The sequence below is a fragment of the Convolutriloba macropyga genome, chromosome 14 (assembly GCF_964194025.1).
Source record: "Convolutriloba macropyga chromosome 14, txConMacr16.3, whole genome shotgun sequence".
Lineage (NCBI taxonomy): Eukaryota > Metazoa > Xenacoelomorpha > Acoela > Convolutidae > Convolutriloba > Convolutriloba macropyga.
The window spans coordinates 18968040-18995082 of record NC_134481.1 but is presented as its reverse complement, the minus strand read 5'-3'; the positions used below and the strand labels follow the sequence as shown (position 1 = coordinate 18995082).

At 36.1% G+C, this 27043-nt stretch overlaps 1 protein-coding gene across 1 annotated transcript; it reads right to left on the bottom strand.

The window, feature by feature from the left end:
- Window positions 1-1680: 1680 nt before the first annotated feature.
- On the bottom strand, window positions 1681-12298 carry LOC142352873 (uncharacterized). Its single transcript, XM_075405028.1, has 5 exons — window positions 11721-12298; window positions 11192-11384; window positions 7117-7252; window positions 6767-6855; window positions 1681-1822 (listed from the first exon to the last, which is right to left on the bottom strand). The coding sequence occupies exons 1-5, from the start codon at window positions 12001-12003 to the stop codon at window positions 1681-1683; spliced, it is 843 nt and encodes a 280-aa protein (XP_075261143.1). The 5' UTR covers window positions 12004-12298.
- Between the last annotated feature and the right edge of the window lie 14745 nt (window positions 12299-27043).

Genomic DNA, 27043 nt, shown 5'->3' with positions numbered 1-27043 from the left:
ACACGCCGTAGCAGCGCTACATGAAAGCCTGCACTTAAATTTATTGTGGTTGAAGTAAAAAAAATTTCTGCCAAATGTGGAACGTAACAGTAGTTCTTAGCAATCTTGGCCGTAAAGAAACGACTAGAAGTTTAGCAACTCATAAATCCCAATATTTACAATCCAGCCTTTAGAAAACTTATTTTTTCATTTATTTTAATAGCTACATCAATTCTAAACAGGTTTGTTTGTGGCAGCATTTGAATATTACCATAGTTGTCTCGCTGATCCTAATTGCAAAGCAGATCAAACAGTTTGGTAGAAAAGATCGAAAAGTGCTTGTTATTATATATCTATAACCGTTCTGTGGATCATCACAATGGCCCGAAATGCATAGTGAAATGCAATAGATCGTTGCTTTCAAAGTTTTGCTACATCAAGAGTACGCCGAACTTAACCATCACACCATTGATTTGGATCCTATCCGTTTGTACCCCCCCAGTTATAGAGCACGTGTCATATAGTAAATCATTGTTTAAAATTTGGCACGTGCGTTTGTGAGTTGAAAATAATATGCACCCACTAAGCGGGGGTTACAAACGGAAAAGAACCGTTTTTTTCTACCTCCCCCCCCCCCCCCCCCCCCACCGGCTTAGTGGGTGTTCACATACTATTTGAACCCCCAGACGGACGTACCATTTTTTGCATAATGATTTACTGCATAGTGGCACGTGCTCTGCAAGTGGGGGAGCATAACGTTCGGGGGGGGGGGGGCAAAAAACAAACGGAAAAATCCGTTTTTTTAAATGAATGTCATAACATATGAAGCTCGAATTATACGACTTAGTTACTTTTTGTGTGTCAGATAGTTCCATCAAAAGAGTGGCTTACAAATTTAATATTTTAGACCTGCGATTGAGGCTATCATTCAAAATAACTAAATTGTTCCTAGAAACTTTTCTTAATGAGACAATTTTTATCTATAAGTGCTACAGACGATTAGCCCAGAAATTATTGGTACATGAAAGCCAGGCAGTTTGTTTTAAAGTTAGTCAGTAAGCCTGTCAAATAAATGGAGTTTTCAGTTCAGGAATTGGTTGCTAAAAATGAACTAAATTCCTTTCTAGTTACGATCGAAAAATTTTCCATCCTCATCTTTGACTAAAGGACAAAAACTCATTTTCAACAGTGACGCAATATGTTCACACTAACCGAGTTCAATTTTGTTTTACAAGTGCATCCCCCTATTAATTCTACTAATTCTTCCGTGATACGACCTTGTGCGTGTTTTGCATTGATTTTGGTCAGCCTAATAGATGGTGGAGTGGAACTAGAAAAGAAAATGATGACTATGATGATTGAAGCTTGTAAAATACCACCTGAACAGTTGTATTTCTTTAGGTCTCCACCGTTATATACCCCCACCCCCCACCATCCACCCTCATTCTTGGTCATATTTAATTCACATAAATACCCATCCCCCACTCTTCCCCCTCCTCCCTCATATTACCGTAAATATGCCATAATGTGGGGCTATAATTTCGGGGAGGGGACTAAAGTTTCGATACAACTATTTTTTATTTTTTGTATTTTTAAAAAGTAATCAAAACAAAACAGCCTTTTTTATAAAAACGGGAGGGTGCACGGAGGTGTCTATCATAAAAATATCAAATAAAAATGAAGAGATTAATTATTTAAATGTTACCTGGTTTGCTTTGCGGATTTTTTCTTGTTGGCAATGAAGTTGACAAATTTGTAGTAGCAGCAAACAGCGGAGCCAATGGGAATGACATAATTGATGACGTAATTCACTATCACGAACACCGACCACACTCTTATGTCACTAAAGCAGAGAACTGCTTCTGGTATAAGGTTAAGGTTAAATTTGTTCACAGAAAAGGACCGACAACTGTATTAATAAATTGTCACCCGCATTTCAGTATTAACTGCTTTGCAAACTTATTGACTCTAATGGGGTATGGCAATCAAACTAAACAATTAAGTTACAAAAAAGCTTGGTTTTGACAACAGTAATTGGATCTATTCTGTTTCGGGACTACAATGAGCACGTGCTCGTTTGCTCATTGTAACCTGCTATAAAACATCACACAAATTGTAATTGCGGTAGGGGGTCAAAAAAACCCTGGGAATAGATCCTAAAACAGAGTAGTGTAGCAGTAGAAATACTGGATGTATACGTCCATCCAATCAGAGACTGAAAAGACACTATTCTCTTTTATATTGAGAGAAGTTCACTAACTATAGTCAGTCTACTAAAGTAGTTGCACGATGTGCGTATCTCTGACTCCAGTGTTACTCCTTATAGTCACCGTTATAATTGAAACATACCTTCAGTGTTTTACCGAGTTGGTTAGTCTGAGAGCTATATGTAACACCATTTGGTCGTAGAAATAAGTAGCTCTAACTCTTCATACCTTAAGGCTGTAAAAGGAGCCCACTTCGGGTCTGCCTTAGCAGATCCACAAAATCATAAACAAAAAACAGTCTCTCTATTTGTAGAAAAATGAGAGAAAACAATGAACGTTGAAAAGAAACGGTAAATGTTTTTAGTTTCAATTCAGATATATCTTTAAAATTGCTCAACAATAGCTCAACTTTTTCTGAGGTTGAAAACTGCAAAATTGTTGGCTCTGAGTTTCAGACGACAAATCTTAATTCGTCTCTGGTTTCCCCAGGGCACAGTGAGGAGCCAAGATATTGGAACCTAATCCCGAAAATCTCGTGATTGAAATGGAAATTAGTTATTTTCTCAAAACCAATTCCGATATTTTTGTTAGCTTTCAGAATCATTTACAACAATGTCCATTGGATCATTAGATAAAAAGATAGAGCGACATATTCGACATTATATTGAAAATCGTAAAAACCTGTTCATAAATCAATCTGAAGAACTCACATAATGTAAGCACATTACTATATGTCGACTTTTCAATATGTCAATCAACCTTTTACTAAAGGAAATGCCAGTTCTAAACAATTTGAATTCAAATGGAAAACTAAATATATTAAACAAAATTGAGTTGTGATGTTTAAACTATTATACGGTTAACAAATATTGAGTTTATTATACGCCACTTAAATTAAACAGAGTTGCGTATATATACTGTAAATTACTGAGCTTTTCATCACAATTTTCCTGACGGTATTTTTAAATCTTAAAAAATTACTATAGCAATTACTTGCCACCAACTCTGCTTCCCTGAGGTTCCGTAATCCTGTCATACATTTGGTCTGACTTCTTAGATAACTTCTATGAGTTCAGCAAACAGATCGTCCTAATTTTCTAAGATGATTTCATAGTTAGATATCACAACAAAGAAAACTTTTTGACCCAACCGGGAATATAACCTCTAGAAATCAACTTACGCACGGCAATGTCGTACTATAATTTAAATGTGCAGCTTTTTGACTCAATTTAAATGCAAATAGCATGTCCAGTAGCTTTGTATCTCAAAAATTAACGAAATAGTTACAATTTTTAAATTAATGTTGGAGAGTTAAAAAACTTACATCGCAAGTTTTACTTACTATTACGAACACGTATGCTTTGGGCACATATATATTTAAACATTCTAGCAACAAAAACATTAGTTTTAAAAACTCGGCCAGCGTTGCTGAAGTGGGAAACGGCTACCGTAGCATAAAGTTTTTATGGCTGAAATGTGGCAAAAATGTCAATTCACAGACATAGTGGCACAAACTCAGGATATAATTAAAATATCAAATCAGCTGCAAAACATGGACAAATTCTCAATCAAATAAAATTTTAAGTCATTTTAGCAGCATAAAAAAGACGTTATTTTTGGTTTGAATAAGTTTTTTGTAATATTTTTGCCTGCGGAAATTGTACCCCTTGAATTAGATACTACTAAGCAAATGACGAGAAATATTGAAACCTACAAAAGCCGAAAATGGTGTGATCAAAGAATTGATGCTCAGTTAGTAACGAGAGAACAGCATATGCCTGAACTAATTTAAACATAATGCCCGAAGCAAAATAAGGAATAATACAATTTTTCTTTTCACATGGAAAATAAAAAACGATTTTACAAAAGATATTTATACAAATCAACATTCTGCATAAGTAACAGAGGTATGAACTTAATTTAAGAACAGAAAATAGCTAATCGATTGTAGATATCTACTATATTTGCCAAGATGAGAGGTAGACCACATGAAAAGACGCATAAAGTCGAGGTCGGGGTAATTTCCCTACCTTAATAACATGTTCGAGCTTGATATTAACGTGGATCCATAGTCTTTTCATAAACAATATCGGTCCATCGCGGCCTTTTCATACCCTCTATCCGTTAATCACAGTTCTTTCACACCCAATATTGTTCAACAACGGTCTTTAGTAAGTCGGCCTCTCTAAGTAGATATACCTAAGTAGATATCAAGTATCTCTAAGTAGATATCAATGGAAATTCCTAAAAATTTTGAGCCAAAGATTCAACAAAAATTTCAAGTCTCAACTACAGTGGAAAAATCTTTCAAATTTAGTGACATGTTAGGTTAGTGACCTGAAATGTTAAAAAAATAACAGAAAAAAAAACAAAAATTTCAATATATTCCAATCATTGCATCTTTTCCGTTATTACACCCGCTCCGTGTATGAGTCAGTTTGCACCCCCAACACGCTAAATTTTTTCTTTCTAATATCTTTGTTTTGTGGCTGGTAAACATTGGTTTACTTCATCAAAGTGAGATTTTTTGACACAGTGTCCTGAAAAATTTTATTGAAATTGAACAGTATAAATTGTCACGGAACATGAAAATCGGCAAATTTTGGTGGTTTGGGTTAATGCTTACATTGTAATCAAGCTGGTGTTCTCGTACATCTATTAGTTACAAAATCCCGATGTTATCTATTTGTAAATGCTTAGTGTTCGTATATGTATTTTTAAATACTATTGCAACCCATTCATGTACTGTAACATTTAAAAAACGGGTGGGTACAAAAATTCCTGGGGGCAATAACGGAAAAAATACCAAATCATGTCAATTCGGTAACAGTCTATCAATTGTGAAACAAATACGAACAATCAGAATAAAGCGGGACATCATTTGAGTTGTCACTGATAAACAACTTCAATATTAGTATGAAAAAAATTTTTGTCAAAAATTTGCGCCTATCTCTGCTAATTTTGTCCTTGGAGTTCAAAGAAACCGCGTATAATAATTTGTACGAAATATCGTCATTTCTTGAAAAAAGAAAAGAATTTGCAAAACTTTCTATAAACTCTTATTTGAAAAACATTCTTTCGGGGGCTTTTTTTTCATTCTCTCCTCAGCCTCATATAGACAACCTGCTTGCACCCCCCAGCATTCAACTTTTTCAACTTATCGATACTTGTTTTGATAACGGTAATATGTCGAAATTGGAAGTATATTGATGGGATTTTTTTCTTAATTACTTAAAAAATAGTTTGATAAAACCTTTCTTGGACAAAATAAACAACGAATTGATAAAAAAAACACGCATTATTCAACTGCTGCTTACATTATATGCAAATCGTATTTTGTTACATACGACTTACTTTCAAAAGCTTGCCGCGTCATTTTATCGTAAATGTCGTTTCTGTTGAATTGTATATTCGAGCTCGGGTTGAGAAATTTTTTAAAAATTATGTAAGAAATGCGCTAAAATGCGCTAATTTTTAAAAAATTTCAGGGCAAAAATCTTTAAAAAATGCGTTGAAATGTGCTGAAATGAGCTGAAACCCTGCAAGAAACGCTTTGAAAACACCTGAGTTTTCAAAAATTAGTGCTAACAGAGACTCGAACCAATTCATTGAGGAATGCGCCAAAATTCAGAAAGAAATGCGCCGAAAATCCAGCGCATTTCTCACATATTTTTATCGCATTTCGGCGTTTTTCAGCGCTTTTTTAGAAAAAAATAATCGTTAATATAAGAGCAGTTTAAATGGTCGGAAATTCAGGAATCGGTGCCGAAAAGCGTTCAAATCGACTAAATAAACCTTAAAAATGCGCTGAAATTCGGTCACCTTTCTTACAAAATTTAAGCGCATTTCAGCGTTAGTGCATTATGTAAGATTTTTGCGCTGTAATCTTATGTAAAATTTGAAAAATCAGCGCGTTTCAGCTCGATTCAGCGTATTTTAACGCATTCAGCCCATTTCTTACAAAAATCTTAATCCGCTGAAACGGCGCTGATATCTCGATCCGGGAGTGTATGAGATCCAAACAATATGCTATTACATGTATAAGTGGGGGTGCAATTCGACGTGTGGGGATAAAAGAAAAGTAATTCGAAATTTTAATTATAAAAATAATTAAATTATAAACGTTATTATAATTTCTCCGGCGCCGAAAGTAATTAGAAAAGAAAGAAGGAACTATAAAAAATAGAAATTCAGAAATGAGCTAAATCAACTAAATGCTAGTCATAAAAAATAGCCACATGTAACAATTAGAAATTATGTAACAATTACACTTTTAAGTTAATATCCTTTATAAGTAGTTAACACCGAATCATCATTAGTGATAACAACCGTATTGAAAAATTCAATTTTTTAGATCATCTTCACTTCCTTCCTTAGATTTCACCCTAATTCCTTGCAGGCCATTTTTTGCTTCATAGAAATAAGAAACGTTCAGCAATATGAGATAATCCTATAAATGCGTTCTAATGGTTTTGACATTCCAATTTTAGGCCATCAATGAAAACACAGCAAGACTGCAATAGCTGTATTTAACGAGCAAAAACTTGCACGTTTTTTTTTAATATATTGAATGATCTTACGATTGGAACATGCATTTTCCGTCATGCAATTGGAACATGAAGCCAACGAAGAAAGCCCAGCTGAAGCCACTCGTCCAGATCACAAGTTGCTGAAACAAAACCGAAGCAGTGTAACTGGGGGGCAATTCGCTACAAACAGTAACAGCTTTCTATCCCGTTAGATTTTGGCCCAAATCTGACATCAATTTATGGTTACTAAGATACGTCTCCCCAAAAGGGGACTTAAATTTTAGAAAATCGCCCAGCTTCGGACATTTTACTGGATTTTTTTTTTGGAGGAGGGATTTCTATCGCATCAAATTTAAGCTTATGTGAAACTCTTAGTTTGGTTTCTTCTCTCCGTCTCTCACCAGGTTGATTGCATATCTGGGTGTGAACTTGGTTCTGAAGAGAATGGGTTGACACACTGCATACATGCGTTGATATGCGATCATGAAGGAACCCCAAATGTTCACGTGCATCAGCCAAATATCTATCCCAATCAGCCTAAAACACATCATTTACCCAGGGGTGATCAAATTTAGTTACAACGAAACGGACTATACAGGTTTAGGCCTCCACTTATGAAGACTTATACAAAGACTTTGAAAATCTACTGGATGGGGGAAGCGGTGAGTCAATGTTAAATATAACTACAAGGTCTAGCATCAAGTTAAGTTACCATAAAACGGACGACCCAGGTTTAGGCTTAGACTTATGAAAAGACCTTGAAAGTCTACTGGGTGGGGGAAGCGGGGAGGGAGGTCAATATTAACTATAACTACAAGGTTGAGCACCCTAATAAAAGTCCAGCTTAAGTCTTTTTATGGTTAGACGCCCAAACCTCGGATGGTCTGCACTAAATTAATAATTAAAATAATAAGCCTCGACATTTTTTGGTTAAAAAAATGTGGAATTATATAATGCAGAACGTATAAAAAGTTAAGGTAATTTAAGGTAATTTTTACTTTAACAGTTAATGTTAACTTAGCTTTTAAGGTAAATTTCAGGTAAGTTAAGGTAAGGCAAATTTACATCAACGTTTCAAGTTAGTTTCAGGTATTTTTTTCAGGTAAATTTACCTTAATTTTTTTTGTGTGAAATTTCAACTGTAGATTAAACTACTCATTTTTAACTGTTATTGTCTGATTTTTCTACCTTAATTATAAATTTTTGACTCGTTAATAAAGAGAAGCAATCTCGTTAATGACCAAACGTTACTTTGTTAAAGATAAAGCAATATTGAAGACAATTTATGAGCTTTAGACTTGTGGGATATTCTTTTTATTCAAAACTAAGTTTTTCAACCCTGCGCCATTATAATTTTCCGATGATCACAACATACATATAATTGCGTATTTGGTCCGGTTGTTGTAATTATCTCTGCAAAAGAATTGAATTGAAGAAATCATTAAACCACTAAATACTGTTTCTCAGTAAACAATAACGGCGCGTACAATGAAATACAAAAGTCAAGGTCTGCACTAATCGTCAAAAAATATTAGAAGACACAGGTGAAAAGTTCATTCTTGGTTACAAAGAATAGCTCAACATTCTAAGGCTACATATTCTCCCAACCCCAACAAGGTAACCTTTGGTCATTACCAAGAATGCGTCTGATTATTAACAAATCAAAATTTAATATTTGATGGCCAAAACTCTAAGAAACACATTCCAAAAAAGGAGCATCTTAATCTACTCTTAAAATTCCTTCCATCATTGGTACCATGTTCCTCAGTTTTTGAAATTAAATCATTAGAAAACCTTCAGAAAAATCAACATTCACAATGTTTTAGATAGTACTTTGTAAGCTCTCTCTCTCTCTCTCTCTCTCTCTCTCTCTCTCTCTCTCTTTCTCTCTCTCTCTCTCTCTCTCTCTCTTTTCTCTCTCTCTCTCTCTCTTGCTTTCTCTCTCTCTCTCTCTCTCTCTCTCTCTCTCTTTCTCTTTCTCTCTCTCTCTCTCTCTCTCTCTCTCTCTCTTAGACTTCTTGACAATGACTTTGTAAACGCTTTTAGTATTATTAGTTATTATTATTATTTTTAGCTCTGTTAAAACTATATTTTGTTTGATAGATAATTATTTCACCTATAATTCAATATAAATCAACATGCTTATCAAAACTTTGGTTGTTCAAATGAAAAAGAATCACAATTAATTCGCCATGGGGCACTTAGATTCTTCATAGAGTTTTATTAGGTTTGAGACCGGCTATGTATGTTCTATATTGACCTTACATACAATTGATTTCTCTCCAAAAAATTAGTTAACAGAGGATTGTTATCTACCTTCTGTTTCCAATTTTCGTCTGTATTGTACTTCAGTTTTCAGTTTTTTTTACTCCTTACTCATTGGGTGAAAAAAGTTTATGTGAAAGTTATCAATATCTACAGTAATCAGGTGACAATATTTCAAGCAATCTTCCCTTTAGTTGTGCGACTAAGTATTATAAAACAGTAAACTAGACGCCTCTTGCAAATAGTATGGTTGCCGATTCCCGAATAAAGAGAGGTAATTGATAAGGATTGTTTGAGTTCTTGGATGGATTGCTCTGAACGCAACAGACAACCCTTGCGACTGAAAAGAGTAATTGTCAATTAATACGGCCAACCGCTGGAGTGCTGTTTTCAGAAAAGTTATCAATGTTACACCATGGACTTCTATTTCAAGAGGAACAAATTTGATCCCCATTTTTCAGTAGTTATCGTTGTTGAGGCAAAATTTTCGTTCATCTGCTGCATCAATTTGTACCCTGCTTGTCGATTGAGATTGTCGCGACGAAGTAGCAGTTACAACTGTTCTTTAAGAGCATTATGTATGTACCCGGGTTGAAGGTTGCCCTTGAATTTCTTTAGCTCTAATGCAACAGTGGCTTTGAGGTGGTTTTTTCATAGGTGATAAAGTGATTCAACAAAGAGACTGCAATGAGTTCAAATGGGCTGCCATGGGATGATTAACGATTCGTTTTAGTGATTGACGTATTTTGCTTAAGTATCTTAGGGCTAGAGTCAGTGCAGATTTCTGCAGCGATTGTGGGTTTAAGACTCGCGTTTTCGAATATGGGAGAGCGGAAGGCGCAACAGTGGGGCTGACAAGAGAGTGAAATTTTGTAAGAGAGGGGCTGTAACGGGTGCTTAAAATTTTGATGCTTCTTCATTCGGACCCCTTCGCTCGTCATTTTACCCTCCTTGGCGACCCATTGTAGCCCAATTACCATCCCACTATTACTTGCTCTTTTTGGGGGAGGGGGTAGTCGACTATTATTTAAAAAAACTTGCTTGCATTGACCATAGTCAATTTTTAATTGGACTACTTAGAGTAAAAGTCAGACGGTACATGTTTCCACTCTATTGGATACTATTGCATTGGGTTAATTTGCACATTGGGAATTTTTATACAGTCTGTAAAGTGTAAATTTTTCCTGCTCATTGTGCAGGTGAGGTGGTGTGCAGGTAAAATTACTTGCACAATTTTTCTCAAATATAATTGCCAAAATTTCTATGATTTCAGTATTGATCTCGATCATAACCTACAATAGTCACAAGAAACAATTACTAACCTACCCTAGTGATCGAAGAATTGACACCCGTACCTTACCTCCAGAGTAGATCAGAACTAGAACAGAGTAAAATCAGGGAAACTCTCAGAGCTGGATCAGAGTCTGATCAGGTCACTTTTTACGCTTGACAGATTAGCTCAGAGTAGAAGTGTGTGGTTACCCTTGACAAAAGAGCTCCCATAGTAGCCCTATTCTGGGCTATTCTTGACAGATCTGAGCCCAGAGCATGTCTACTCTGGGACAACTCTTGACAGAGCAGGCCTACTCTGGTTAACTCTTGACAGAGCTGGCTCAGAGCATGCCTACCCTGGGACAACTCTTGACAGAGCTAGCTCAGAGATGTTGGCTCTGCTAAGAGCCAACAAAAAAGCGATATCCTAATCAAAGGCACATCTAGAGTCTGATGGATTTGATCAGAACCAAAAGGTTCCAGCTGAAAGAAAATGGCGGTCCACTGAAGAGAAAAATTTGATTAACATGACGATTATTATGGAAAGCTGTCTAAGTTCATCCATTGAATCAGAAACATACACTAACGGTATACTAAATACTTTTTTCGCAGCGGTTGGGTTTTTCTCATTCGCAATACTTTTAGAATGGTATTTTCCTTAGATAAATTTAATACTTCAAACAACATTTTTTATGAAATGACTATATTAGAGCAATATATTTAGTTGCATTCTGTGACCAACTCTGTCAAGACAGACCCAGAGTAGACCTACTCTGGGTTCTACTCTGTCAAGGCAAATTCCAGAATAGGCCTACTCTGTTTTCTACTCCGGAGGTTCGGTATGGGCAGTCTTGCAGGAATCTTGCAGGCAATCTTAGAAGGGAATACATACTACTTGCAATCTGCTCGCAAGATTCTTGCATGATAGAGACTACTTACTTGCACGATATGGGTCCAAGAAAATCCGGGTCACCTTTGAACTGTCCGGCAGAATAATAACCCGCGAGCAAAGAAAACAGAAGGTCTGCTAAAGCTAACATGCAGATGTTAATAGCACCACAACGCTCCGTAGAAACAATTGATGATCTGACATTTGATGGAAATATGAAATAATACAAAACTAGTCCATTCCCTGTGAAAAGAAACTTGAAATATATTGAGACGATTTTCATACGATTCTCGGTAAAAAAAGCTGCTGCGTGTGAAAATGGACAGCGGAATGTGAGTTCACTAAAATTGAATAATACAATATGATTTAATTTAACTAGATAGATAGATTTACATTTACATTTCATTTTTCAGCAGTCTTGGAGGACATGTCAAAATTTAACATGAAATCTTAGTTTATCATAATAAGGTCTTACTAAGGTACCATCATTTTTTTGAGAAAATCAAGATAGTGCGGTGACACTTTCCTCATAGGCTATTTCAAACAAAAAATGTCTCAAGTTTCGTTTCGATAGGTTACCCGATACTCCCAAAATTGCCAGAAGAAGGTAAAAGGGCGCTGTTAAAGAATAAGCCAGGTGTTTCTCTCCGGTTGTGAAATTCTCAGAATTTAACAAATTGCTGTAAGTTGCTAAAGAACAATTAAGTGATACTAAATTTGAATCAAAGTTCTTACGAGAATGATCGGTAAATATCATTCTATCAGATTGTGAACTCTGGGAGAGAATATTTGAAAGGTTATCACATACAATTTTATTATCCAGAAAGTTTACAGAATTTTCAAAGGTCTTGTTTGCAATCATTTTAAATAACAAATATGAAAAAAAATTAAGACGAGAGCGAATTCGATTAGATAGACAACTGAATGAGACGATATAAACGCATCAGTTAAACCGAACTTAGTTGGGTAAAATAGACTGAAAATTTATTATCTCAATTAAATCCATTTTGACAAGCTTTTAGCTAATTAAAACCAACTAGTAAAATTTTTAAATGTCACCGTATTACATGCAGATAATCAGTTTGTGTTACAATTAAAACTTTACATTTTCGGAAGGTTCTATTCAAATTAAGCTCAACAAAACGAGATAGGAAATGTAAATAGAAAATAGAGTATATATTTCTTATTTGTAAATGTCAAATGGCGTTAAAAAGGGGTGCACTTACACACTAGCCCGCGTCAATGATATTTTTAGATACAAAAAATTCCACATTTTTCGACCAATGGTATTTTAGTGTTCACAATTATTTCGCATCATCTTGTAAATGTCAAGCTAAAAGAGGAAAACAAGCTTAAAATAATAATGAGCCAAAGAAAGTTGTTTGCTTTTTATGACGCCTGAAAAATACTTCCAGGCAAATTTTGATCTCGTGAAACTGTCATTAAATTGTGTAACAAATAATTTGCCAATAGATCAATCTCCCGCATCTGTAAAGCAAGAGTAGAAGAATCTGAGAGTTTTTGAGGTATTGATTTTGAAAAGGTGACATTAGTCCTAACGTCAACTGCCGAAGTTTTTTTTAGAAATTCTTGTAGAAAAAGAAATCATAATTCGTATTCTTAAAATGACAAGTTCTCATGTTTTTAAAAATTGATTGGGAAAATTGAAGGTATATGATGAAAAATCTCGGCCAGATATTTGTATGTATTGGTTTTGTCGCCAAAATACAACTTGTTTTTTATTGCCAAAATTTATTTTTCAAAGTATAACAGTTAGAACTCTTCTCAAAAATAACTGATAAATTTTAACAGAAATGGAACAAGTTTTTTTGGGAGAAATAAAACAGTATTTAAAACTTTTGAAATTTAAGTTTAACCAGCAATGAAAGTATTTAAATAAAACTCCAAGACAGCAAAATTCACTCATTCATGCATTTCGAATTCGAAAGGAATTTGAAAGCCGTCTGTAAAACTCAAGATTAAAGGAAACTAATCGGAACAAAGCGCAAAATCCCTGCCTGAAACAAAAATCAAAACTAATAGTTTCGCCTCAATTTTGTTTCTTGTTGTGTTGGTCACAATTATGCCTTTCAGCCACATTTTTCCGCTCTTCATTTTTGCAAAAAAAAACTTTAAAAAACCAATTTCAAAAGTAAGACAAGAGGGAGTTTTATCTAGACAGTATAAATCGATCAAAAAAGTTTTATCTCTAGTTTATTTGGGAGATCCTCGAGGTCTGAAATGACAACTTTCCTCTAATTGGACGAAAATAAAAGATCGGAGTACCCATTTTCCAACGAGTTTGTTCCTTTCTCATTAATTGAAGTCTCGATATAAACTACGGTCCTTGTGCTTACCCACTGTTGCGATCTAAACAACTCTAAAGCGATTTTTTCCAAAACTGGGTCGACAGCGCGAAGCAACTCCTGAGAATCTATTCATCGATATTTCACCCTGCTCTTGACAGAGTTTTCAGTTAGACCCAACGCAACTTGATGTAAAAGATATAGCTTATAAACTTTAATTTTTCAATTTTAACTTTTTGATTTTTCATCTTTTAGGAAACTTGTCACCTCTGTTTAGGAAACACACCATGCAAAGAATCTATCAGCTTTGATTTTAGGTAAATCTTTATCCCAACTTTGTCCGTTGAGACGCCAAATATCATAAATGATTAAAGGAGCACCTATGTTGCGTCAAGACCAATTGTGTCGTAGACATTTGACACAAGACTTTAAGACAAGCGCCTTTTAAAACTTTTGTGATCGTGCTGTTAGAACCCCTGCTCTCAAGCAGATTGTCTTTTTTGTGATCCCCTTTACAACCAAGCACGTGCATTGATTCCACTTTGAATGAAAAAATGATTTTCGGCTCAGTGGATTGAGCACACCCATCAATTATGTCATCCAAATCTGGCACATCAATTAAAAGCTTAGTGAATTTCAATCCAACTAGATTGCTAGATTAAGATTGCACGGTAGTACTCTAAATTGGAAGACTTTTTCCTGCATGGCAGCTGATAGCAAAAATGTATTTTGTCTGGACGGTAGGAGCACATAGATTAAGCGTTGCAATAAATCGCTATGTAACAAGTTATTAAGCCCTGATGAAGTTATTCGCCGCAATTAGGGCCCGATGAACCTTGCCTGGCTCATTACGGTTAACATCCAGATGATGTGGTAGGCATCTTTGACATTCCATGCCACTTTCGACCTTGTGGGAATCTTTAACCGTTAGTAAGTCCCCATGTCTAGGTCTTCCTGGATTTCACGGGAGTCGTTATCTCTTGGCTGGTATTTGTTAAGCCGTTTTTCGGAAAACCTGACTTATAAGCCTCCAGAAGTTATCGTCAGCCCCATTCATTCCGACATCAATTTTTCATTTATTGTGCACTGTGGCGTTCCCAAAAATGTAATTTGCACTGGATTCGCGGCTGATCGTTAGCCTAATTTGCATAAGTCTGCCGTACAACACTTTGGCGTAGCAAGATTTAATCTGACTAGCGAGTTGAAAGTCCTGCGCATATTGGCTTTGAAACAAGTCGGAACTAAACGTGAAGACGACGATAAAGGGCGGGCTAGCACCCAGATTAATGGTGAGCCATCAGCGAAGGGCATGCACTTCTCGTCGGCATCCAAATACTCGTACAGGCAGATCACGTGATACACATCCTGTCCAAGAATCATTTCAATGTTTCCATAGCAATGTGTAACGTGGTTAAAAAAAACTAAGTGAGGGTACGTGTCTTCTTTATTGTGTTAATGTCAATAAATTCTAAGCCCAAATTGATTTTTTGTTTCACGTAAGGACTCACCTTGAAAATTTCAAACTGATTGGTTTTCGCGTGGTACTACTGTTAGTTCCACAAATTTGGTGTCACCTACACTAAATTACACTTACAACTAATGAAGATGTATATATATATATATATATATATATATATATATATATATGTATAAATATATATATATATATATATATGTATAAATATATATATATATATATATATATATTATGTATATATATATATATATATATATATATATATATATATATAGTCATAAGCATATACATTTATATAGATTATATATATATATATATATATATATATATATATATATGTATATAAATATCATGTTAAAATGGTTGTAGAATTTCAAAAAACTGACTTTTATCACAAAGTGTCGCAATTCGAAGTTGTACAACTTGAATTTCAAGAATCAGTTACCAACCACTTGTTAGAAAGACTTTTCACTGGCAATTCAACGTCATTTGACAAATCATATATCTTTGGAACAGAACAAGGTGGACTTAGAAGTTAAGCAATATTAATTTTATGAGGGGACCAAGTGTACAAAAGCAACTTTTTGTCCGGTTTTTACATCAGCATGATAACATTTTGTTAGAGTGATTGTACATACTATGGCAAATTTTCTTAAGTGTCACTTTTAGCAAAATTGATTAAGAGTTTGAGTTATAGTTTGAGTGCAAATTGGCAGACAGTGAGTTTCCAAAATAGGCTATCTTTAGTTTGATCGGTTGATTAGTTGGTAGCGTCTGAAGTCTGATACTGCTTTTGTTTTCTTTAAATTATTTTCATAACACTTAACATTCTAAAAAAAAAGGCGTATAGGTCATTTAATTGAAGTGAACAAAATTTACTTATGAAAATTGGAATTGAAATATCCCAGAGTTGCCAAGTGGACAAAATCTTTTGTTTGACCACTTTCGCACATTGTGTCTGGATCCCTTACGAAGGAGAAGAACAAACTCATTACCCCAACTGTAACATAACACAGCCGTACCTTAGGAGTTGACATGTTAAAAGTTTTGAAAATGAAAACAATGTTGAGAGTTGTGTCAACGCAACAAACTAGAACAGTGGATAACCGCGATTAGATCAGGTGGCTTAATTGAGATATTCTGTCGAGAAACGTTGTTGTGATAGAGAACAGTTTTTGTCATTTCAGTGAATTTGTGTTCAAAGAAAACATTGTCAAGCATCTTTTCTTTGAAAAAAAATCTTGTTGAGTTTTGGTTACTTTCAGTAATCGTTTACGTTTCATGCGTACCCACTCGATGTTATTTGAGTACATGAATCAATTAATTATTTTAACTTGAGCATCCATCAACTGACCAGAGCAGTGTGCGGACACTAGAGCCCTCCAATATCAGTCCGACAGCCATCAAAACATTTTTCAATTTTTGATTTTTGCGCCAGTCAGTCCCCAGCCAGTAGCCTGAGCAAAATATGAAAATCTGTAGTGGCGCTACTGGGTGGGGTCAAGAGACTAATTGACCGTTAAAGCGCTCGGCAATTATGCTGGTTGCAGTTGAACGTTGAACCTTGCATTAGTAGGCGAAGAAGAAGGAGAAGAAGAAGAGAGAAAGATCCAAATTGTGCGACAACAATAAAAAGGAAGCTGTGGACGTATCAGTTTGAGACTTGACTGAAAATGAGCGTGAGTAAGCAAGCGTGCGCGAGGCTATTTGCAAGTCAATTTGGAGCTCCATTTAAGATTGGGTATTGTTGTCATCTGGTTTTTCCTTACTATAGAATATAGAGTGAAGAAAGTCTTAGCCATGGGCGAAAGTTACGTGAGGCCAGTTATGATAGAAATTTAGTGTATTGAATTAGGTTTCTCATTGAGAGAAAATTACTACAGTATCTTGACCAAGATCAAGACTATTGCGACGCAAGGTCGAGAGATTAGTGAGGTGTGAGAGTTGTCGATTGATAGAGAGGATAGACAGGCTTAGGGAAAACCAGGTAAAAAAGGAATCTCAGTGTTCATTTTTGCCTTTTTTTCAGGCAACAAGAACAGTTCAGAGTATCAAAATCTTGGACAGGAACTTGGCAAGCTGATACTTGGCAAGAGACACTTTTGAGTGTAAGGCAAGTAGAGCATGAATAGAGATAGAGAGAATAGCTTTCGCAGATTTTGTTCTTCTCTCAAACTGGAGGAGCACGACTCTGAGAGTTTGCCTCTGAAGGAAAAAGCAGAGAAAAGTTTACAGACTAAGCAAATAATTGTACAACAGCAGCGAACAGATAGTGTTCACTGGCAAAAAGTCAGTGATATTCAAAGGCTGGTTTTTGTTGACTGAATAGAAGGAGTGTTGCAAAGCAGCATTGAGGCAATTTCCATAAGCGAAGAAGGCAAGTAGTAGCAGTAGATGGAGACGGAACCAACTAACTCGAAAAATAGAAATATGAGAGAGATGAAGTTACAAATTGTGGACTTGAGTTCTTTCCCATTTGCAGAGTTTATTAAAAACTACAAGCAGTATGTGACTTAACATCTTGTTTCCAGAGACCAGCGTCGAACAGGGAAGTATTGACTACAGAAGAAACACTTAGTTTCTTCTACCAAACGTTACCTTCATTAGAGAGAACTGACTTTTATAGACTGAAAAATAGCAGCAGGCACAGTAGTGGTTGGTAGAATCATCCTATAGACAGAACAATTCAGTAGGTGAGATGGTAAGAGAAAGTGTGTATCAAAACTCAGACAAAAAATCAAGACCAGTGATGTTGGCACGAAGTTATCGAAAACAGGTAGTTGTAAACAAAATCTGTAGATACACTCTAAAAAATTGCAGATTCAACACAATTTAAAATGACCAAGCAATGGAGCTGAGGTCATTTATGTTAGGAGAGATAAGCGGAGACGAGATTGTTGACATAAAGCATAGGTTTGATGAGAAAACTGGATAAGAAGTGATTGAACTCCCAATTCAAGGTTTGACGATGAATGAGAACTTGGTGAATTTGGAGAGAGACAGAGCAAAAGCACTAGCAGCGGAACACTTCCAGGCAACAGATTGAGGGAATGTAGATCGAGAACAAGCAACATCAAATCTAGATGAGAAAGCCAAGATGGAGAATTTGGTTCACAAAAAGACAAAGAGGGTAAAAAATCGTGTGAAGTTGTTACAAAGTGAAAGGGGAAGCGAGAAGAATTAGGGCTACGTGAGAACAATAATGGACATTTCTTGTCAAATCCCGAGAAAACAATTACTCCGGAATGTTTTGCTGACTATCGTACTATTCATACCAATCATCAGCGACTGATGGTGAATATGACTCCTTCTTCACGTGTATTTCAGAGTATGAAGATTTCGAGGATGAAGACGAGAAAGCCTAGTTTTCATATGGTTATAGTGAGTTGACTGGATGTACTCATGATACAAGGTGCAAGGACCTTCATTATTCAAGAACCTAGAATTTTTCCTCTAGTAGGTGGACATGAAAAACAGTAAATCGATCCACAGACGTTTTGCTGAGTGACCAATCAAAAAAGCTTAGGTGAAACGGTAGATTAGAATTATGAAGACAACCAATCCATTGTTGAGACTGTCGCTAATAAGATTGAAATAAATTCTCTGGAAATACATGACAATGTGGCTGAGGCAGTTGAGGAATGTTCTGACTCGGCAGTTAATGGGTTGCAGACATTTGCAAACAGTTTAGGTTAGTAAAACTGTTCAAAACGCACAGAGGAACAGCAACTGGGCTGACATGGGTCAAACGTCTTTCACCTGTATGTTTAAACTATATGTAGATCAGACGGGACAGCAATTTTTGGAAAGACAGGGTTCTATAATATAAAACACTAGGAGAATGTAGAATTGCAGTCATCCAACTTCATCATTGTCACAGAAAAAGCAGATCGTGGTGATATCGAGAAGCTTTGAAGGTAATTTTTCTTGAGAAGCAGCTGAAGTGCTTGTGAAATCAAAAAAACTAAGGAAACGGTTCATTGGATAGCAAAACTGATGACTGCTTATCGGCGAAAGAACTAGAGAAGCTTGGAAATAAAAGTAGAACAAAAAATCTATCATGAGCTAGTGTTATATGTTTTCAAGAGATCTTAAACCAATCGAATCCAGAGAATACCGAAGATCCAATGATTGACTATGGTCTAACAGTTTTGCCAAGCGAGGTTAAAGCAAGGACTGTAATTAATATTGAGGCAGTTGGCTAAAAAGAGTAAGTTCAAGTGTTAGGTTGCATTGCCCTTGTGGTATTGAAGCACATGATAGCACTCTTCTGCCTTTTTTCCAAACCCCTCTAGTTCCCCTGCCGGTATGCAGTCATTGGATTTACTCAAAAATGGATGTCCCGTCTGAGCCACTTGCAGTTCAACCAAACAAAAAAAGACTTATTGTCATCCGTGTCAATCAAGTTGCCTCTCGACTGAACGTTTTGAATAGGGTTTGTACCCCAAACTATTTGCAATTTTTACAACGCGCGGAAATTCTCGAAAACTGAGACTCCATTGAGGAGAGTACTGGTGGAAAAAACGACAGACATTCAGACTAGTGACTGTTATCTGGGACAGAGAAGACAGAAAACTTTAACGCAGGGAGGTGAGAAGGAAAGCGATGTGTGCATGAAGAATGGAGATTCCGATAAAAAGGGCCTTTAACAGGGTGTTAAATTTCATTTTCTCATCCCAAATCAACGTTTAGGTCTCAGATGTCAAACTTTGTGCTTTGAATCGTCAATCAGCTTGAGAAGTACAAGGTTGGAAGTAAGTGCAGCTCAGGATATAAGGTTCCCACTAATTTACTTGAGAGGTAGAGCCTGAATAAGAGAACCGGAGTTCGCACAGCAATTTTTTTGTTTGACGAGTGACATCGTTGCCGGCTCGGCAGAGATTCTCTGACGCTGGATAGGGGGGCTTTATAAAAAATAGATGGAGGAATGGAGTTGGTAAAACAGATCAAGAGATGTTGCTGGAGAAGAAGACCACCAGATGGCCAGTGGCAGTCCAATTAGGGCACTGGAAGTTATCATTTAGCATCAGAGGAAAAAAGTGTCGATTGTTGAAAAAAATAATTGATTTTACAGTCATATTGATCATCATAATCATCAATTCTAACCATATTTTTTATGTTTCATACAAGTTTCTCTGTTCAATCATTGGTAGATACCATAATCAGTTCAAACAACATTCTATTTTTGTATAGGTAATCAGGAAATAGGAAAGTCGGAGGGCTAAAGGACTGTCGTAATCTGATTCAAGCGACAGTTGTTGTGGGCTGAAACAGTACCAGTACTTCTATGAAGGAACTTGTTTTTGTTATTAGCCATGTCCAGTACGCAGATTAAAATGGTCACATAATTCACTAATACTAACAGTAGAATACACTTAGAAATCCACGCTGAACCAAAACAATTTAAACTAAAAATGATAGTAATCGAAATTTTGTTTAACCGGAATTTGCGATGAGATGGGCACGGGAATCAATGAAATGCTGGTCCACCTAACAAATTTGATGATTTGGAAAGTACCGAAATAAGGGCCGATATATCTCTTTACAAAATATATACTTGTTTCATATTATTAAAATAGGATTAAATTCTTAAGTCGTGTAATAATTTCGAAAGAGGTGCTTAGATTTGCTAATTGGTATTCAATTACTGTAATTTGATTAGTGTGCAGTAAAATTGTTTACTAATGATATATACTGCACTTGGTAAAATGAAACTACTATGTACGACATTTCCCCTATTTTGGCGAAATTGAAAATTGGATTGGTGAAAAGTTTTTAAAAACCAATAATGATGCATTTTAGTACTTATATAACAATTAGCAATATATGTACTGCTCTTGATAGCTAGTTATAATCAGTAAAACAAACGAAGTTTTGTGTTTTTGCCTACAGTTTTAATCAAAGTTCTTGTAGTCTTCATCTATAATCAAATCATCTGGCCTATAATCTGCAGGGCGAATTCTCGGATCTGTGCGCGATACAGTAACGATATCGGGCGATTGATAAGGATTATGAATTGGTTCCACTTGTGTAGCGGCTCCCACTATTGACTGAACAAAAGAAGGTTCAAACGACTCGATGTCTCAATCTCGTCGTTGGTTTTCGTTTACATTGTAACCAATTCGGTGGGCACGAAATTATAGATTCTCAAAGTGAATCACCCCGGTCAAATTCGTAATGTTTGGTACTCTTTCTTGATCTTTTGCAAATCTTAGGAAGTATCTGTTACAAAGCTTCGCGGGGTTCTGATGTTGAGGGAGCGTGTAGTTCCCGAGAAGTGTTTGTGGTTGGAGCTAAAATTATTGGCTGATCGACTCTAATAACGGGTATTTCGACTTGATCGGCTGTTTGTGAGGCCAAATTGCCTGGTGTTTTTGGCATGTGTAATTGCATCGCGCGTGATATGTTTGATTTTGTAGATGAAGCGCCGCTTGCGTTGTCGCGTTTGCGGTTTTTCATTTTCCCCCCTTTTTGTATGTGGGTAAACTCCGTAATGTGGCTGGTAAGTTTGGACTTTGTTGTCTTGTCTAGAGAACGGGGGCCTCGTCTTTTAATATAGTTCCGGAGTCTTTTCTTCCTTTCATCGCGGATTCCGAATTTTGATATGTCACGTTTCCGGACTGTGAAATCAATTTTTACCGGTTCTTGTATAACTGCGGTATATTGATACACTTTTTGTACTACTGAACCTGGGGCCAAAACCTCGTACAAGCCGTCGATGTTTTTATTATATTGTTTTTGTGAATGATGTGTTCTTGCAAACTTGATTTGGACAGAATGCTCTCTAAGTTGTATAGGCCGATGCGCAGTCGCTGCTCGGAATTCATTGTGTTCTGCCTCGGACTCCCCGTTCTGGGCTTCCTGAGATGCCCTAAACGTTTTCTCAAGTTTCTCATTGCTCCTTTAGTGTACCCACTGGTCTTAAGCAAGGTGTTCAATAGGGGTTACACTTTTTTCGTCTAAATAATGATGAGGTACTTTGTCATATATTAGGTACGTATGTTTAGGTGAAGTACTGATGTTGCAAAGCGGAGTATTAGAACAAAAACCAAAATGAGATGCGAAAGGCAAAATTTCTTTAGTTTTCTCTTTGTAAATGCAAAACTGGTAAAGTATTAATTTAGTGGCTGAATCAATGTTAAATGCTTTTGTCTCCTTATTTGTTTCTTCAATAAATGCAAGGCGTGTCTAATTTTACTGATAAGTCGTTCCACTAGGCTAACGGGCCAATCATCGTTTGCCAGAGCTGGAATTAAGTTAACAATGTTTTTTTGCAAAAATTTTTACTTTATTTGCCAATAAGAGAGCGAGTCTGATCTCTTCTTGAAGAACTTGTTACTCCAAAAAATTGTACATGATATTTGCTAAACTGGATAAAATGAGAGTACTATGTACAAAATTTCCTTTTTTTGACAAATTTGAAATTTGCAAAGGTGAAAAAAAATAAAAAACAATATTGATGCAAATTGGTACTTATATAATAATTAACAATATATCTACTGACTTTAATAGCTAGTGAAAATTAGTAAAATAAATGATATTTTTTTGTTTTTGTCTACAGTTTTATTCAAAATTCTTGTGGTCCTCCTCTATAATTAATTCATCTCTGCTATGATCCGCAGGGCGAAATCTTAGGTCTAGGCGATACAGTAACGATAACGAGCGAAGAACAAAGAATAAGAATTTTTTCCACTTGAGTAGCAGTTCCGACTATTGACTGAAAAACAGAGGGTTGAAATGACTCGATGTCACATAATCGTCGTGTGTTTTCGTTTATCTTGTAACCTGTTTGATGGACACGAACTTGTAGATTCTTCAAGTGAATCATCCGAAAAGTTTGGTATTCTTTCTTGATCTTTTGCAAGTCCTACGAAGTATCTGTTACAGTGCTTCTCGGGGTTCTGATGTTGTAGAAACGTGTAGTTCCTGAGAATTGTTTGTCGTTGGAGCTAAAATTATTGGCTGATCGACTTTAATAATGGGTATTTCATCTTGATCGACTGCCTGTGGTGCAAAAATGCTTGGTATTTTTGGCATGTGTACTTGCAATGCGCGTGATATGTTTAATTTTGTAGATGGAACAACGCCTGTGTTGTCGCGTTTGCGGTTTTTAATCTTAGGATCTCCCTTTTTGTTTGTGGGTAAACTCCGTAATGTGGCTGGTAAATTTGGACTTTGTTGTCTTGTCTAGAGGACGGGGGCCTCGTCTTTTAATAGAATCCTGGAGTCTTTTCTTTCTTTCATCGCGGGTTCTGAATTTTGATATGTCACGGTTCCTGACTGTGACATCAAGTTTTCCCGGTTCTTGTATAACTGCGGTATATTGATACACTTTTTGTACTTCTGAACCTGGGGCCAAAACCTCGTACAAGCCGTCGAGGTTTTTATTATATTGTTTTTGTGAATGATGTGTTCTTGCAAACTTGATTTGGACAGAATGCTCTCTAAGTTGTATGGGCCGATGTGCATTCGCTGATCGGAATTCATTGTGCTCTGCCTCGCACTCCCCGTTCTGGGCTTCCTGAGATGGCCTAAACGTTTTCTCAAGTTTCTCATTGCTCCTTTAGTGTCCCCACTGGTCTTCAGCAGGGAGTTCAATAGGGATTAAAGTTTTTGGTCTAAACAGTGATTAGGTACTTTGTCATAACGTATATTTAGGTGAAGTACTGATGTTGCAAAGCGGAGTATTAGAACAAAAACCAAAATGAGATGCGAAAGGCAAAACTTCTTTAGTTTTCTCTTTGTAAATGCGAAACTGGTTAAGTATTAATTTAGTGGCTGATTCAATGTTAAATGCTTTTGTCTCTTTATTTGTTTCTTCAATACGTGCATGGCAATGTTTAATTTTACTAAGAAGTCGTTCCACTAGGCTAACGGGCCAATCATCGTTTGCCAGAGCTGGAGTTAAGTTAACAATGTTTTTTTTTGCAAAATTTTTTACTTTATTTGCCAATAAGAGAGCGAGTCTGATCTCTTCTTGAAGAGCGTGTTGCACCAAAAAATTGTATATGATATTTACTGCACTGGATAAAATGAGAGTACTATGTACAAAATTTCTTTTTGTGACAAATTTGAAATTTGCAATGGTGAAAAAATTTTAAAAAACAATATTGATGCAAATTGGTACTTATATAATAATTAACAATATATCTACTGATTTTAATAGCTATTAAAAATTAGTAAAATAAACGAAGTTTTTTGTTTTTGTTCTCAGTTTTATTCAAAGTTCTTGTGGTCCTCATTTATAATCAATTCATCTCGGCTATGATCCGCAGGGCGAATTCTTAGGTCTAGGCGGTACAGTAACGATAATGGGCGAAGAACAAAGAATATGAGTTTTTTCCACTTGAGTAGCAGTTCCGACTATTGACTGAAAAACAGAGGGTTGAAATGACTCGATGTCACATAATCGTCGTGTGTTTTCGTTTATCTTGTAACCTGTTTGGTGGGCACGAATTTGTAGATTCTTCAAGTGAATCATCCCGGTCAAATCCGTAATGTTTGGTATTCTTTCTTGATCTTTTCCAAGTCCTACGAAGTATCTGTTACAGTGCTTCTCGGGGTTCTGATGTTGTAGGAACGTGTAGTTCCTGAGAATTGTTTGTTGTTGGAGCTAAAATTATTGGCTGATCGACTTCAATAACGGGTATTTCATTTGAATCGACTGCTTGTTGTGCGAAATTGCTTGGTATTTTTGGCATGTGTACTTGCAATAGGCGTGATATGTTTGGTTTTGTAGATGAAGCGCCGCTTGCGTTGTCGCGTTTGCGGTTTTTGATCTTAGGATCTCCCTTTTTGTTTGTGGGTAAACTCCGTAATGTGGCTGGTAAATTTGGACTTTGTTGTCTTGTCTAGAGAACGGGGGCCTCGTCTTTTAATATAGTTCCGGAGTCTTTTCTTCCTTTCATCGCGGATTCCGAATTTTGTCATGTCACGTTTCCGGACTGTGAAATCAATTTTTAGCGGTTCTTGTATAACTGCGGTATATTGATACACTTTTTGTACTACTGAACCTGGGACCAAAACCTCGTACAAGCCGTCGAGGTTTTTATTTAATTGTTTTTGTGAATGATGTGTTCTTGCAAACTTGATTTGGACAGAATGCTCACTAAGTTGTATAGGCCGATGTGCATTCGCTGATCGGTATTCATTGTGCTCTGCCTCGCATTCCCCGTTCTGGGCTTCCTGAGATGCCCTAAACGTTTTCTATAGTTTCTCATTGCTCCTTTAGTGTACCCACTGGTCTTAAGCAAGGTGTTCAATAGGTGTGACACTTTTTTGGTCTAAATAATGATTAGGTACTTTGTCATAACGTATGTTTAGGTGAAGTACTGATGTTGCAAAGCGGAGTATTAGAACAAAAACCAAAATGAGATGCGAAAGGTAAAATTTCTTTAGTTTTCTCTTTGCATATGCGAAGCTGGTAAAATTTTTTTAGTAGCGGCTTTAATATTAAATCCTTTTGTCTCTCTATTTGCTTCTTCAATACATGCAAGGGGTTAGAAATAGGCCTATAGAAATTGTTTATAATTAAAGAAAAATTTTAATAAATTTGAAGCGTTTGCACTATCAAAATTTTCTGCAGATGGTTATTTGGAAAATTGGTCTATACATTTCAATATGCATATTAGTTTTTTTCTCATTATTGATGGAGCCTGTTTTTATTTCCTGATTAGGGACTATATATGGTTTTTGAGGTTGGAATTGCTTAGCGTGTTTAATTAATTATAAGTTTCTACCAACTGCTGTGCTCGGTTTGCACTCTATTGCGGTTCATGTAGGGCCATCAGCAGTGTTGTGCCATACAAACCATTCCCCAGTTGCCCAGGTTACTTGCATGCAAGTTTTTGATTATATCGTCTTTTAACAAATGCGGAATGTCAACCTTTTTGTTCATACAAACGCAACCAATACTGACACGAAGGCCTAATAGAAATGCAGATAGGAGTTAGGTTGTTTGAGTCTGGCCTCGTCTTCGCATAGTGTGCAGTCTCTAACTTCTTTGAGTCTTTGAGTACTGCATCAATAAATGGGGATGCAATTAGATTTTTGTTGAACACTTTCCCCGCCACTTTTTTAAATACTAGATCATAGGGATTATCTGTTAGGTGAGTCCTAAAGTCAGAAATGGACGGTGATTGGCGGGGCTTATTGTATGTCGTATCCGTTGTGAATAATACGCAGGCAAAGATCGAGTTGTAGAATTGGGCATACATTTCCCTTTCATTGCTGATGCCTGGTTCATTTTGGTAGTCTTTGAGATTCAATTTATTGAACATCTGTTTGACAGATTTGGAATTTGGAGAGTTGAAATGGGCTAAACACATTTTTTTAATGTTTGCCAACTGAGCACATTTGAATTCTTATTCTTAGTTTGGAAAAGAATGTGTGAGTTGGATTTGATTGACAGGTAAGCTTAGGTTAATTCCTGATACTGTATTGCCTTTTGGTGAGCGAAGCACGCTTCTATGTTGTTTTGCGACACAAAATTTGGTGTTCAAATACTATTTCGTTGTGTAGAATGATTTGTATTTGCATTATGAGTTGTAAGTGGCGGGTAACTTAAGTGTGAATGTACGCGAGACGCAAAATTGGTGTATAAAGTATGAGGATCAATTAGGTTTTTTTGGAGTAGTGTTCTGCTGGGCAAGTGTTAATTTATATTGAGTCAAGCGTACTTCCGATGTGCAAAAAGTACTTCAATTAGCTTGATTAGGTGTGGTTAAATTGCAAATAGTTTTTCGCCGAGTTGGTTTCAAAATACTTTGGGGCAAACATACTTGCGCTGCATGATTAACAACCAGCTTAGCGAATTGATTTATAGGTGTTTTAGGAGTGGTAATTTGCTCTTGAGTTAATTGTACAGGCGGTGCAATTTTAAAAATTTACTTGCAGCTAAAACATAACATTAGACTGATTTGCAGTAGTGGGTATCGGTTACGGTATTTGAAAAAAAATTTTCATACGAGTGGCGGAAACAGTTTATTTGGTTTGTAATAGTTTAACGACAGATTGAAAATTTGTTAGTGTGCACCTTAAAAATTTTTCATCATAGTTTGGTATTCTTTTTAGGTGTTAATATGGATTTCGGGAGTAATAATCCACTAAACTCATTTTAG

Excerpts from the sequence above, each read along its gene's own strand:
- LOC142352873 (XM_075405028.1), bottom strand. The coding sequence starts at position 12,003 with ATGATTGCAAACAAGACCTTTGAAAATTCTGTAAACTTTCTGGATAAT. Across the intron at positions 6,856-7,116 it reads CCAGATATGCAATCAACCTG|CAACTTGTGATCTGGACGAG; the intron begins GTGAGAGACGGA and ends GTTTTGTTTCAG. Across the intron at positions 1,823-6,766 it reads GGAAAATGCATGTTCCAATC|TGACATAAGAGTGTGGTCGG; the intron begins GTAAGATCATTC and ends TCTCTGCTTTAG.